Below are 14,700 nucleotides of genomic sequence, written 5' to 3'. Positions count from 1 at the left end.
GTTTCATCCCTGGGTCGGGAAGATCGCCTGGAGAAGGAAATGGCAACCCACTCCCGAGACCTCTAGTTTTCTTGGATCTAGCCCATTTTCAAGTTTGATTCTTCATAGACCCTATGAGCTCCCTGATAACCTTCCATTAAATTCTTTGCCCAAGTAAACTGGAGTTGGACGCTGTTGTCTGCAACCATGAATCTAGCTAGCCCTTCCCATCTGAGCTCTTTCCTTTGCTGCTCCTGGTGATGGGTAGGGCAGAGGCTAGGACTAACTCTAGTTAGCTCTCATATCATCCACTGGAAAGAGGCAGCTTTGAGAAGGACTGGACACAGCACAGGTCATCCACAACAGTATCCCCTTTATTGGTATTAATCACAGTTATGAGGTCTTGTCCATCAGAAAGAAGTCTGCATTATGTAGAACTCTGTTACAAAGACATAAAAACACCCATATGCCAACCACTAAACCAATGAATCTCTACCAATCAAACTTCTGAACGTGCCTTTAATGTTGATCATCAGTGCTCTGGAAGAAGGTACATAGATACAGCACAGGGCATTCCCAGAACAGTGTATCCACCCTTGGAAGCGATGAAACATGTCAACCTGGGGGGGGGCTGTGATCACACAACGCCTTAACACCTGGCTCTTGGGTTGCCTGCCTCGTCAGCAGAACCCACTCAAGGTCCCGTGTGCCTTTGACCAGCAAGAACAGCAGGCCTCAGCTACGTTTGAAGTAGACAAGATACGCCACCCCTGCAGGAGAAGCTGTGTGTACAGATTAGGGAGCAGACTGGCTTCAAGTCTCATTCAAATCTCATTCTTTGGGGGTCATTTTAGAATGATGACTTGGCTAAAATTTACTTTAAAGGGGACATGTAAAAAAAATACCTCTCGTTATTCTACCCTTCTTCCTGTCTCATCCTGAGTTTTCTGACCAAAATCCAGTAAAACAGCTTAGGAGGTCTGGGTGAGGTTACAAGTTACCAAACAGTCAAAGGAGGAAGACCCAGTGCAGATTCCTAGTCTTGTATTCACTTAGGCGAGCTTCAGTGACTCCCTCCATAAGTAAACGAAGAGGTTGAGTTCTAGCAGTTTGCTGGTGTCCCCAAGGCTCTTAGAAAAATGAAGGCTGTAAGCTTATAAAAACACGTCTGGGGGACTTGGAGACCATGGCAGAATGAGTTGCTCTTGGAATCTAGAGAGAGCTGAGGTCTCTAATCAAAGTGCCTCTCTGTCCTCGGTTCACAGGGCTCACTGTGGATCCACAGTTATCCTGATTCCCTTACCTTCGACAGTGCCAATCTCTGCCTTCAGAAAAAGAAAAAGAAAAGACCAGCTGATTTTCTTCCTTTCGTCTGCGCCTCCTTCCATGCAGCATCCCCTGTCGGGGAGGAAGAGGAAGGTAAGTTCCTCCCTGGGTTGCTTTGTCTATGATGCTCCTGTTCCAGTCTTGATGGACAGAGGATCAGCGATAAAAGAGTGGGAAGGACGGATAAGAGCTGTCTCCTGGCCTTTCTGAGTCAGATGCTCGGGAGACTTCTCTCTTGCTTCTGGAGGTGACCTTGAGGAACTTCCGTTGAGTCTAGCGAGGGCGACTGAAAGTACAAAAGATTTCCCTGATCTGCGTTTCCTTGGTCATCCCACTGAAGAAAGATTCTACGTAGTGGCCAAGCACAAATCTGTAGTTCTGGGCCTGCTTGAAATTCCAAATAAAACCACTATTTCCCTCAAAAGAAATCTAAAAAGTGTCATATTTTAATCAGAGTCAATCAAGGTAATGAGATGAAAAAGGAGAGGAAGGAAAACGTTTGCATGTGAAGAAAGACGCTGGTCCTGCCGAAGCCAACGGTGGCCGCCTCCTCGTGCTGCCTTCCCTGGGTCCGGAGCGTCTCGGCACTAGCCCAGACCCACGTCTAACGACATCATCACCACGAAGCCCAGGATGGAGGCCCAGGACGCCAGTTTCCCGTTACCACTAGGAGGGAAGGAAAGGCAGAGAGTGAGCCCTGGATGCCCCGAGGAACATCGTCCAAGCTGACAGCATCCTCCAGTGTCCAGTTCCCAGAGAAACGCACTACTCCTATTCATAATAATAGTAACAATAATAATATTGACTTGGGATTAACAGATACGCACTACTATATATACAACAGACAAACAGCAAGGACCTACTGCAGAGCACAGGGAACTATATTCAACATCTTGTAACAACCTGCAATGAAGAGAATCTGAGGGGCTTCCCCAGAGGTCCAGTGGCTAAGATGCTGTCATCCAGAGCAGGGTGTGCAGGCTCAGTCCTTGGATGGGGAACTAAGATCCCACACAGTACAGGGTACAGCCCCAAATCAAAATAAGTAAAATAAATTTGGTTAAAAAAAACCTTTAAAAAAGAAAAATCCAAAAAAGGATATCTAAATATGTATAAATGAATCACCTTGCTGTACACTTGAAACCAATACAACATTGTAAAGTAACTATACTTCAATTTAAAAAATAGCAATATTGACAAGCGTGCATGCCAAGTTGCTTCAGTCGTGTCTGACTCTTTGCGATCCCGTGGACTGAAGCCCGCCAGGCTCCTCTGTCCATGGAATTCTCCAGGCAAGAACACTGGAGCGGGATGCCATGCCCTCCTCCAGGGGACCTTTCACACCCAAGGATCGAACCTGTGTCTTTTAGTCTCCTGCATGGGCAGGCAGGTTCTTTACCACTGGTGCCACCTGGGAAACCCCCAATCATGACAAGTAACTTTTATTAGGGCTTACCATGGTGGTTCAGATGGTAAAGAACCTGCTTGCAAAGCAGGAGACCTGAGCTTGATCCGTGGGTTGGGAAGATTCCCTGGAGAAGGGCGTGGCAACCCACTCCATTATTCTTGCCTAGAGAATTTCATGGACAAGGAGCCTGGCGGGCTACAGTCCATGTGGTTGCAAAGAGCTGGACACGACTAAACGACTAACACTACATGTCAGGTAAACTAAATCGTGTAAACTCTGAGGATCAACAGATGAGGTCAGTGCTGTTATCATCCCCATTTTCCCGGTGAGAAAATGGAGGTCCGGAGAAGTAACTTCCTCAAGGTCACCTTGAGGGCTCCGGAATCCATGCTTGAATAGCAAAAAGCAGCAGTGACTTTCTGAAGACACACCTGACCTTGTAAACCTGCCTTAAAATCATTCTGCTAGGAAAAACGGAAGGAAATAAAGGCAGGGATCCCCCTCCTGCCCCCCCAACACCTGGCCTACAGCTGGACAATGAAGACCTGGAGGTGCAGCTGTGGTTAACACTGTAGAGCTCACCTCTCCCTCCTTCCAGCCCCAGTAAAATCTAGAGAGAGAGAAAGACAGAGAGAGACAGAGAAAGAGAGAGAGAAAGACAGAGAGAGACAGAGAAAGAGAGAGAGAAAGAATATGCAAAACAATATTCTGTGTATTGGGGGTGGAGGGTGGGGCTTGATATCAGGTCGTCCGGCTCTCCACCCACCTGCCTGTTACTCCTCTTTCGGTTTCAAAGAACCCAGTCGAGAGGGTGGAGATGACCTTGGGAAGGGGCCTGAAGAGGTGGAGGTGTAGGAAAGAGGGGCCAAAAAAGGCCGAGCAGATGCGGGGGCGGGGTGGGGGGGGCGGGGGGCGGCGCGGCTGGGAGGGAGACCAGGCCGGGTGGGGGCGGGGCGGCTTTCACCTGATCTGGGCCTCGGGGATGATGTCATCCATAATCACGTAGACCATGGCGCCAGCCGCAAAGGCCAGCGCGTAGGGCAGGATGGGCTCGGCCAGCACCACCGCGAAGGCGCCGAAGACCCCGGCCAGAGGCTCCACCATGCCGCTGAGCTGCCCGTACCTAGGAGAGAACAGACGCGTCCCCTCGGGGAGGCTCGGGCGGACACCCCGCGTGCTCCGCGGGCTGCCTCGGCTCTGCAAAAGGTGTGCATTATCCTCCACGTCAGATCCTGCATCGCTGGGCAAAACCACCTCATTGTGTGTTGTTTCTATTAACACCACCTCTGTCTGTTTTCCCAACTCCCTATTATTACACAGTCACCGTAGGCACCCCCTCCCAGGTTTATTTTAGAGTTTTAAGTTTCCCACATTGTCTTCTTAAAATAACAGCCTTATTGAGATAGAATTCTCCTACCGAATGGGGCACCCACTGAGTGTGTACAGTTCAGTGGTTTTCAGTGTATTCACGAGGTTAGGCAACAGTTTCCCCACAATCCAATTCCAGACGGTTTTCATTACCCCTAAAACAAACCTCATACCCACTGGCAGCCACTCCCTGTTCCTCCCTACCCTCAGCCCCTGACCACCCCTAATCTACTTTTTGTCTCTAGGGATTTCCCCCCTCTGGATGTTTCCTATAAATGGAGTCAGACAATAGGTGATCCTTTTTACTGGCTTATTTCAAGGCGCATCCCTGTTGTAACAAGTGGACTTCATCCCTTTGATGACTGCATAATATCCCATTGTATGGACACACTGCTGTCACACCGCCAGCCGTTCACCAGCTGAGGGCTACATTGTCCTTTGAAGGCTAGAACACTGACAAGGAGGAGTGGGGCAGACACTTCCCAAGGACTTGGGTTGTGCTTGGTGTGTGTGGGGGTTCCGGCCACAATGGCACCCCCTTCTGAAGGACCCACACCTGCTGACCCCTGCCCACAAGGTGGACCTACCTGGCCGGGTATACAGTGAGGGCCTCTCCCCACAACACCCCCTCCTTGGATTAAGGTGAGATTTTTCCTTTGGAAAACACCCTTTATCTGAGGGTGTCTGGAGGCTGGAATCCCACGAGCTCTATTAAAACAGCAGCCCCCACGAGCCCTGAGAATTCAGTGCCTGGAGATAAGCCTGTACCTGAGCCCCATGGCTGAGCCCCACCAGCAAGAGACACCTGTATGGGCTGAACACCAATACGCAAGGTGCTGGGACATCTTTCCCACTGTTCCTTCCGTGGGCATCTGGCTCCGAGCCTCAGTCCCTTCATCTGTAAAACGGGGGGTGAGCGACAACCTCTCCTCCTGCCCTCCCACCGAGGACAGGCTAGGACTGTGAATTGCCAGCACCCAGTCCCCGCTTGCCCTGACCAGAAACAGATGGAGGGCGTGGGGGAGACACAGCCTGCACCGCAGCATTCTCAAAGGAGCCGCTGCTTCCTGCTCCATGCTTGCGTGCTCGGAGCACCCTCTGCAGCTCTTGAGTGTGTCCAGTTAAACAGAAACTTTCATCTCAGGGTCTGGACACTGACCGCAGGGGCCCTCTTCCCGCCCCTCTGCAGCCCTGGACCTTCTGTATGAGATGACAGTCACGGCTCTCAGGTGCAGGGAACTGACGTTTCAAAAGAATCTCTAGGGTCATCCTGCTGGCCTTCTCTCAAAAGCTCTGTTCCGTCGTCTCCCAGGACAGAGGAAGAGATGATAATGATGGAAATAAAGTGATTGACGTATATGCAAGAACTTGTAAATCATAAGACCCTATAAAATGGAAGCTGCTTTTTAACTGTTGTTAGCAGTCCTGTAAAGCTCTCAGCAAACATTCTAGAGTGGCGACTGCTTTAACCAAGAGGCGTCCTGAGGCTTGGGGCCCTGTGAGCTGAGAGGCAGAAGAAATGGCAGCCTCGGCACCACCGCGTGACGAGCTGATTATCTGACACTCTGGGCCCCGGGGTCCCTCCTCTGAAGCCTGGGGAGGCCCCTTCCAGGTCACTGGGAAGGTAAAAGTTGCAAACAGACTGGAAAGCCCTTTGTTCAGGCACTTGGTTGTGTCTCTTTGTGACCCCGTGGACTGTAGCCCACCAGGCTCCCCTGTCCATGGGACTCTCCAGGCAAGAACACTGGAGTGGGTTGCCATTTCCTCCTCCGGCAGATCTTCCTGATGCGGGGATGGAACCTACGTCTCCTGCATTGGCAGGCGGGTTCTTTCCCACTGAGCCACCTGGGAAGCCCCAGAAAGCCCTTTGGGGATTATGAAAACATTAAGTGTGAGCACCACGGGCTTCACCTGCCCAGATGTTGCTGAGAGAACCCTGGTCCTCACCTTGATGAGCGTCATGATGGGCGCTGGTGTGATGGCCCCTGGGGACAGACTGAGGTGAGTGAGCCTACCCAGGGCTTGTGATAGGGCCAGTGGACAGCAGAGCTGCCTCGGGTCTTCCACCAGCAGGGGAGAAAACCCCACCCTGAGTGGGCATGGCTATCCCTGGAAGGCTTTTGAAAATAGGAAACTCCTATTCAGCGGTAGTCGGGGCTGAAGGTCAAGGGACGAGCTTTGGGGGTGCAGGATCTAACCAGATGGCCGGTGTTTCTGGAAACTCCAGGTTCACTTCCGGCCCAGAAGAGGTTAAGCTCCAGGTTCGCTTCCGAGCCGGAAGAGCTTGCTCTTGAAGAGAGAAGCCGGCCGGAGGACTGCCCTGAACTCCACCGCAGACCCGGCCCTGGCCCCTGACGCCGGCATCTGCAGCACTTACCAGAAGGCTCTCCAGGTGGAGAATCCAGCCCCTCGCAAGGGCAGGCTGACGGCGAGGCCCTCCGGGAAGTTCTGGATCCCAATTCCAAGGGCTAAATTCCTGAAAGACCAAGGAGGCGCGTGAAGGGAGGACGTCCAGAGCGGAGCACCCAGGCGGACGGGGGCCCCTGGCCTCTAAGCAACGCCCTCCTGTGGCGTCAGAGGTGCGGGTGGATCCCTGTGACGGGTGAAGGATGGGGAAAGGTTAGAGCGGGAAGAGGAGGGGGACGAGGATCCTCCCCCTTCACACCGTCCCGGGTCCCTGGAGACGCTCCATGTTGATGGACATTACAGCGCAGCTCGGGGCACGCTGGCTGGGTGTCAGGAGAGCCCGGGTTCGCCACTTACCCACACAACTCTGCACAAACCACCTCACTTCCACACCTCAGACCCTCATAAGGAACACGGAAGGGGTCACGTGGGTTAACGACATCCACCATGCCGGGCTGTCGTACCCAGTGACCTGATTCTGTGCTTCTATGGGGGTGGTCCCTTCCTTTACGGCCTGAAGATGGACAAGTCACATTTTTGTTGAGAAGCCACTTCAGAAACGGGACGAGGAGGTTTGGATGCAGACTGTGACAGGGACACAGATCAGGGGCTGGGCTGGGCTTCCGGGCGGCCTCCGCTCACCAGTCTGCTGCTAACACTGCACTTCTGGGGGCTCTGGGGAGTTCACCGAGACCCTCTGCCCTCCTGCCTGGGCTCTGTGAATTGGTCGTTTGGTTGCAGCCAAGCCTGGAGAGCCTGTTTTGCACCCAGACCAGGCATTGGAGTGGAAGCGAGGGAGAAACAGAAAGAGACAGGACAAAGGTATTCCGTGATCCTCGGGGAAACCCCCAGGCACCCACACACACCACGAGCCCTCATTCCGCAGGCAGCAAACCAGTGCAGGAAGCTGGACGTCCACTGCAGAGGATGGAACAGCACAACCGGAGGGAAACCAGGTCAGGCTGAGTGCAACGGGAAGGCAGCCTTAGGGTACCTCCCCAGACGAGACTACCCTGGCTGGACAGGTCCGCAGGGCAGCCCTTCCACCAGGGCTCATCTGATCACTGAAGGTCTGCAGGGTTTGAGATGTGGGTGCCACTTGGCAAGCAGTGCTGGAACGTGGCCCGAGGGAGTCGTGGATGGACTGGATGAAAAAGGGAAATGCCACCATCCCTTGGCTTTGGTCAGTTGGCTCATGTCTATCTGCCTTGCTGCCAATGGGGGTCTGGCCATCAGCTCTGGACAGCGGCCAGAGAGTGCCTTCAACCAGCAGCCGGCTGCACCCTGTCCTCCTTGCCCACTCAGCCACCCAGGTGGCGCAGCGGTGAAGAATCTACCGGCTGATGCAGGAGACACAGGAGACGTGGGTTCGATCCCTGGGTCGGGAAGATCCCCCGGAGAAGGAAATGGCAACCCCCTCCAGTTTCCTTGCCTGGAAAATTCCATGGACAGAGGAGCCTGGCAGACTGCAGTTTCTGGGGTTGGACACGACTGAGCGACTGAGCACGCAAATGCATACAACAAGGTTTTTTTCAATGAGGAAGGTCAAGGTGCCTGTCCAGGTCTTACACCCCTTGTCAGAGGGCACTCTGTGGCTGGCTCATGGTCCCAGGCCATCATCTGTCCCCCTCGTCCACAGGCAGGCACAGGACTCACCCCAGACCTAGCCAGGGAGGGAGTGGCCGCCCCATGTCGCCAGTGAGTCAGACGTGGGGCTCCATCTGTTCAAAGTCCTCCCCATGACTTGGGACTGACTGCAGCCAGCAGTCAGGCGGGCAGGCTGTGGAACCTCCTCCTCTACACCCTGCCTGGGAGCCACCATCCTGATAAGCGGCACAGAAACCCCATTCTTCTACGCCTGGCCAGCCGTATTCCCGGAGCCCTGCCCTGTCTCCGGCATGGGGCTGCCAGCCCAACCAGGTACCGCACCCTTGGGATCGTGCTAGCACCGTGGAATCGTTCCTGAGTGCAGCTGGGCTCCTTCAGCCACAGCGAGGGCTGGACCACAGCAGCTCTGCCTTCCCCACTTTTGTATCCATTCCTTCTTAACCTGGCCACCCTCTGCACACACACGCTGGGGCATCAGGTTCCCACGGACGCTGTGTCCTGGGCATCTGTGGGGGTGACCCAATGGAAAGGCTCAGTTCCCTCCACACTCTCTCTTCTGCTTCTCCACTTGCATCAGTTCAGGAATTAACTGCCCCTGCACCAGGGGGAGATTCTGAAAAATGATGGGGTCAGGCGCTGGGACTGTAGACTTGAGGAATGTGCCAACAGTGTTGAGAGCCACTGGCCTAAGAAGTCATCAAAAGGGAAGCTGACGGCGAAGACAGTGGCCACACCCACCTCCATCTCAGGAGCCCCTGCCCTGCTGGGAGCCGAGGACACCAGGGGCCACTTGCAGCCGCGTCCGATGGCCTGCAGACTGGGGTGGGTGCCAGAGGGGATCCTGGGAAACAGCAGGAGCATCACAGGGGAGGGCCACTGAGGACAGAGGATGCGTCGACAGAAATGATGGGGGGGCTTCCCTGGGGCTCAGTGGTGAAGAGCCGCCCGCCAATGCCAGGGACACTGGTCCGATCTCCCGTCAGGGAACATCCCACGTGCTGTGGGACAGCTAAGCCCGTGCGCCACAACTACTGAGCCCGTGCATCGAAACTACTGAGCCCGTGCACCCTAGAAACTGTGCTCTGCAAGAAGAGAGCGTTAGTCGCTCAGTCGTGTTCAACTCTTTGCAGTCCCTGGACCGTAGCCCGCCAGGCTCCTCTGTCCATGGGGTTCTCCATGCAAGAATGCAGGAGCGGGTTGCCACTTCCTCCTCCAGGGGATCTTCCTGACCCAGGGATCGAACCTGTGTCTCCTGCATTGCAAGCGGATTCTTTACCATCTGAGCCACCAGGGAAGCCCAGAGATGCAACAAGAGAAGCCAGCGCGATAAGACCTTGCACCACGACAAGAGAAAAGGCGGCACAGCAGTGAAGACCCAACACAGGCAAGAATAAAAGTGGCAGAGGGTCGTGGCCACCGTGTGTCCAGGTGCGAAGGAGAGCCGGGAAGCTGGGGCTCAGGGAGTCGGGGCTCCCCGCTCAGAGCTGACTGAGGAGCGGCAGGGACCGGACACCGTGAAAGTGTCCACAGCCTGGTGATCTTTCTGACCTTGCACCAATTCCTTCTCCAGCTCGCGCTCCTCACACTTCCAGATTCTGTGACCTCCGGGTCAGAGCCAAGGCTGGAGATAGCGGTTGGCAACCAGTGGGGATCCGCTTTTCAAGAGTGACTCCAGAATCCAGCACTGGGCTCCAGCCACTCTCGAGAGCTCACACACATACTAATCAGGGAGATGTCAGGAAGGGCCCCACATCTTACAGGAGTTTACAATCTAATGGAGGATGAAGAGACCCGTTTACAAATGACTCCAGGACAGCAGCTGACCAAAGGCCATGAGAGAAGCAGAAAGCCCACGGAGAGAAATTATTCTGGCCAAGAAAGAGATTCTGGGACTCCTTCCTGGAGAAGGTGACATTCAAAGTGGACTTTGAAGGATGAGGAGCCTTTCAGTAGCTAGAGAGAGATGGGAGGTGCTTTTCCATCAGGAAGAATGGACAGTGTAAGCAACGGTGTGAGATTTTAGGGTGGGGTGGTCCAGGCCTACCGTCTCTGCTGCTGCTAAGTCGCTTCAGTCGTGTCCGACTCTGTGCGACCCCATAGACGTCAGCCTACCAGGCTCCTGCATCCCTGGGATTCTCCAGGCAAGAACACTGGAGAGGGTTGCTATTTCCTTCTCCAGTGCATGAAAGGAAAAGTGAAAGTGAAGTCGCTCAGTCGTGTCCGACTCTTAGCAACCCCATGGACTGCAGCCTACCAGGCTCCTCTGTCCATGGGATTTTCCAGGCGAGTACTGGAGTGGGGTGCCCCAACCCCAATTTAAAGCCACAGGGCACAAAGAAGAGCAGAAAACGCTCTGGAGTCAAGGCCCATCTCTCCTTGGCATCATCTTCTAAGACTCCTCCCTGTGCAACTAAGCTTGCTGGCTTTTCAGGACAAATGCCTCAGCTCTGACCCAGTGGTCTCCCCAAGGGCCAAGCCTGAGGTTCCATCCCAGGGTCTCCCCCCATCTCTGGAGGCTGACCCCTGTGCTGAATGAGAGGGTTCCCTTAAAATCCATGCCTTAGCCTTCTCCACTCAAACCTTTCACTTAAGAATGTTCCCTGGTAGTCCTTTGGTTAAGACTCTGAGTGCTTCCACTGCGGAGGGCGCCAGTTTGATCCCTGGTCAGGGAACTAAAATCCTGCTTGCCATGTGGCCAAAAAAACAAAAGCTTCTGGCCTTGAGCTTGGGGAAAGCTCTCGGCAAGTGTCGGCAGCAGCACAGACCCCATTGCAACAACCTGCGGCTGAAACCAGCTTGTCTGTCGTTACCACGCCTGTTGGAGGGAGACTAAGGTCCTCTGGCTAGAATAAAACCGACGATAATCATCCCTGCCCATTTATGGCGTGTTACTAAATGTCGGGCGTGGTTGGAAGCATTTTGCGTGTAGCGACACGCTCCGTACTCGCAACTACCTCCTAAGTGTTTTCTACCATCATCACCCCATTTCACAGATGGGGAAACTGATGCACAAGGGGGTCAGGTGACATGTCCCCAGGGTGACCCAGCTGGGAAGTGACAGAGGGGACCCGCAACCACTGCTCCACATGCCTCGCGTCTTTGGGCCTCAGGCAGACCCATCAGAGCATCCTGGAGAGAGACAGTTATCTGGGCTCCAGGTCCCAGCAGAGGAGGAGGTGCTGCCGTGCCTCCTGGACCAGTGAGCTGAGGCTCTGGCTCGCTCTGGCAGTGAAGGAGTGAAGGCCTGATGGGGGTGATGTTAACCAGAGATTTCCAGGTAGGGGGGTCAGAACATTCCACCTATGGCTGGCTTCTCCTCGACCTGCTGCTCTGGACACTGGGGACCAGTTCCTTGCTGTGATCAGAGACCTTCAGGTAGGGGGGTCAGAACATCCCCCCTACAGCAGGCTTCTCCTTGACCTGCGGCTCTGGACGCTGGGGACCAGTTCCTTGCTGTGATCGCCCATCGGGGGCACTGCAGGACATCCAGTGGCATCCCTGGCCTCTACTCGCCAGATGCCAACAGCCTCCCTTCAGTTGGGACAACCAGGAACATCTGCAGATGCTGCAAAACATCCCCTGTCGAGAACCACGGACCAGAGTGAGCAAGCTTAGGTGAACTTGCTTTCTCCACAAACACCTGAATGCCTGAAACTGCCAGACTGAACAAGAAAACCGCCCGACCACGTGCATCGTGTTTGAGATTTGCCAGGCTCAGTGGAGTGGACTCTTCTAGGAACATTAGCTGCAGCAAGACAGATCCCTGGGATTCAGGGTAAAAGCAACACCTGAGAACCACCGGGGCCCTGATTCCTTCTTCCAGAGGCAGTAACTTCAGAACCGCAGCACTGCATGATTCTGGGGGCACGCTGTGTTCTCAGTGAATAGCGCCCCCTGGAGTTGTGCAGTGGGATATTCCTGCTTGAACCCCAGCACAGACTATGCTCAGTGTAGGGGTTACTTTGGCTTCCCTGGTGGCTCGGTGGTAAAGAATCCACCCGCCAGTGCAGGAGACATGGGTTCAATCCCTGGGTGGGGAAGATCCCCTGGAGAAGGAAATGGCAATCCGCTCCAGTATTCTTGCCCGGAGAATCCCATGGAGGGAGGTGCCTCGTGGGCTGCAGTCCATGGGGTCATGAAGAGTCAGACACGACTTAGCGACTGAACAACAAAGAGGTTATTTCTGGGGTTGCAGGCGAGGCCTCCTGGGGAAATGGTGGAGAGAGTCACGGGTTTCTCTGAAAACTGGCAAGTGAGCCTCCTTGCAGCCCGCAGACCGGCTCTTCGGGCTATGTTCTCTGGCCGGCTGATTATGAAAGGAGACCGGCATATTCCTGACAAGCCCTGCTGCACCTCGGCTTTCAGATCCTCCCAGGAGTGATGAGCGTGTGTGTTCTTGTGTGGCAGGCCCTTACACACGGTGGCGATTGTTATCATCCTGCTGTGAAAGGCCCGATTGTTCAGGCGAGGCGGTGACATCACCGGCTTCCCACTCGGGCTGCTTGTCGAGGTGTTTGATGAGCCTGCAGGTGGGAAGGGGCTGGGTGCTCCCCGCAGGGCTGCCCAGCCCTATCTGCTTGGTGGAGCTGGCTTAGCACGCAAGGGATCTTCCCCCACCCCTTGTTTCTCTTCTGGGAGGCTTACTGCCACGGGCTGGAGCGATGAGATGACCCATCGGTTCCCTTCAAGTCGGCCGCCCTCCCTGAAGAGGGCTGGGAGGAGCCCCAGGAAGTCAAGCCACAAGGCAGGGTGGTGTCAGAGGGTGGTTCAGGCCACCTCTGCACACCTCTCCGTGTCAGAAGACAGAGGAGCCTACAGCTGGCTAGGTGAGCTCTACTCCCCGAGAGATGCCTCGGGGACCTTGACCAGCTAAGTCTCCCAGCACGCAAGTCAAACGTATGCACAGGACCAGCATGAGGCTGCCTTGATGTTGCTCTTTAGTTGCCAAATCGTGTCTGACTCTTCTGTGACCCGCATGGACTGTATCCCACCAGGCTCCTCTGTCCATGGCATTTTCCAGGCAAGGATACTTGAGTGGGTTGCCATTTCCTTCTCCAGGGGATCTTCCTGACCCAGGGATCGAACCCACATCTCTTGCTTGGCAGGTGGATTCTTTACAGCTGAGCCACCACCAGGGAAGCCCCAAAGTTGGTGTGACTCACTTTGTCACAGGGGTTTGGCATCTCTGAGATGTGCCTGCTGGTATAGAAACCAAACACTCCCATCAAGCCAGGCTCAACGTTTTAGAGAAGGGCTTGGGACTAAAACATTTCGGTTTTTTTTTCAGCACACAAAATACCACTGCAAACCGCTCTAACCTTTTCCAGCATTTTGGCACCTTCTTCTAAAGGACTTCTTTTTTAAAGTGCCTATTTATAAGCATCTATGATTTCTTTCACTCAGGAGGTATAAGTTCATTTTCTGTCCTGTAGACGTAGGAACCAAGGCCCAGAAAGGGTGAGGGGGAAACCTGAGAACACAGCCGGGGTCCCGCAGCTGGGGAGCCGGCACTGGATCCCAGGCCCTCTCCCCCCACCCTCTATCTCTTGGGAGACACAGGAAATGTGGCCAGTGGCCCGGGGGGACCCCCACCATCTCGCCCTGGTGAACAGCTCAGCGTCCTGACTGGGCTCCCTGTGTGTCCCGTGCCCCCAGAGTCCGTTCTTGGCACATCCGCCATGTCCGCCTGCCATGCTTCTCTGCTCAGAGCATCCCTGGGCAGCACACGGCCCTCGGAGGCAGAGTCCAGGTCCTCCCCGCAGCCCCCAAGACCCATGAGCCCCTGCCCTCCCTTCCATTCCGGCCTCCTCATCCACGGCTCCTCACCCGGCTCCTTCCCCTCCAGCATCCCACCTCCTTTCTCATCCTCAAACGTGCCTGGCTACTCCCGCCTCAAGGCATTTCTACTGGAACCTTCTTTCTCAGGTATCCGTGGCTCATTTCTTCACCTTTTAAAAGACTGAGCCAGAAACTTCCCTGGCCATGACTTTATTATGTCTTTTTTTTCCTTGTATTCTCATTCTCGTCAATTAGTTTCAGTTGCCAGGACTGATTCCATACAATGGTTGTAGGAGATGGCCTGAGACCACTTGGTCCCGCTCCATTTTGGTATGTCCTTTCTACTTAAAAAAAAAAATGCTGGGGATACTCCCATGTGCCTTTAACGCTGTTTTTTTTTTTTAACTGGACAGCAGCTCCTACCTTCTATATAATCTACTTATTTTTTATGTCAATTGTTCATTTTTTTACCTCCCAAAGCTCCAGTACTTTGACCACCTGATGCGAAGAGCCGACACTTTGGAAAAGACCCCGATGATGGGGGTCGACAGAGGATGAGATGGTTGGATGGCATCACTGACTCAATGGACATGAATTTGAGCAAACTCTGGGAGACAGTAAAGGACAGGGAAGCCTGGTGTGCTGCAGTCCATGGGATCGCAGAGAGTCGGACACGACTGAGTGACTGAACCACATCTGACCTGGCATCAGAACAAGCTGAGAATCCTTGTCTGTCCCCAAGAACCTAGAAGAGTGCCAGGCGCACACTGATGAGGCAGACCTGCGCACAGACGCGGGCCTGTGAGTTCTAGCGAAACCTGAGGTCT

General features: G+C 54.2%; 1 protein-coding gene across 4 annotated transcripts in view; it reads right to left on the bottom strand.

Annotated features, from left to right (window-relative positions):
* Positions 1–335: 335 nt before the first annotated feature.
* Positions 336–14,700, bottom strand: part of SLC39A11 (solute carrier family 39 member 11) — a 289,518-nt gene continuing 275,153 nt past the window's right edge. For 3 of the 4 annotated variants that reach the window (XM_070774168.1, XM_019982119.2, XM_070774169.1), the window contains 3 exons: positions 6,459–6,557; positions 3,678–3,836; positions 336–1,971 (listed from right to left, as the gene is read on the bottom strand). In XM_070774168.1, the coding sequence (XP_070630269.1) occupies positions 1,893–1,971; positions 3,678–3,836; positions 6,459–6,557 (337 nt within the window). In that variant the 3' untranslated portion in view covers positions 336–1,892. The remainder of the gene's footprint in view (positions 1,972–3,677; positions 3,837–6,458; positions 6,558–14,700) is intronic. The other variant, XM_070774170.1, reaches the window with a different exon arrangement.

Source organism: Bos indicus, chromosome 19, assembly GCF_029378745.1.
Source record: "Bos indicus isolate NIAB-ARS_2022 breed Sahiwal x Tharparkar chromosome 19, NIAB-ARS_B.indTharparkar_mat_pri_1.0, whole genome shotgun sequence".
Classification (NCBI taxonomy): Eukaryota; Metazoa; Chordata; class Mammalia; order Artiodactyla; family Bovidae; genus Bos; species Bos indicus.
This window is presented reverse-complemented; position numbering and strand designations above follow the sequence as displayed.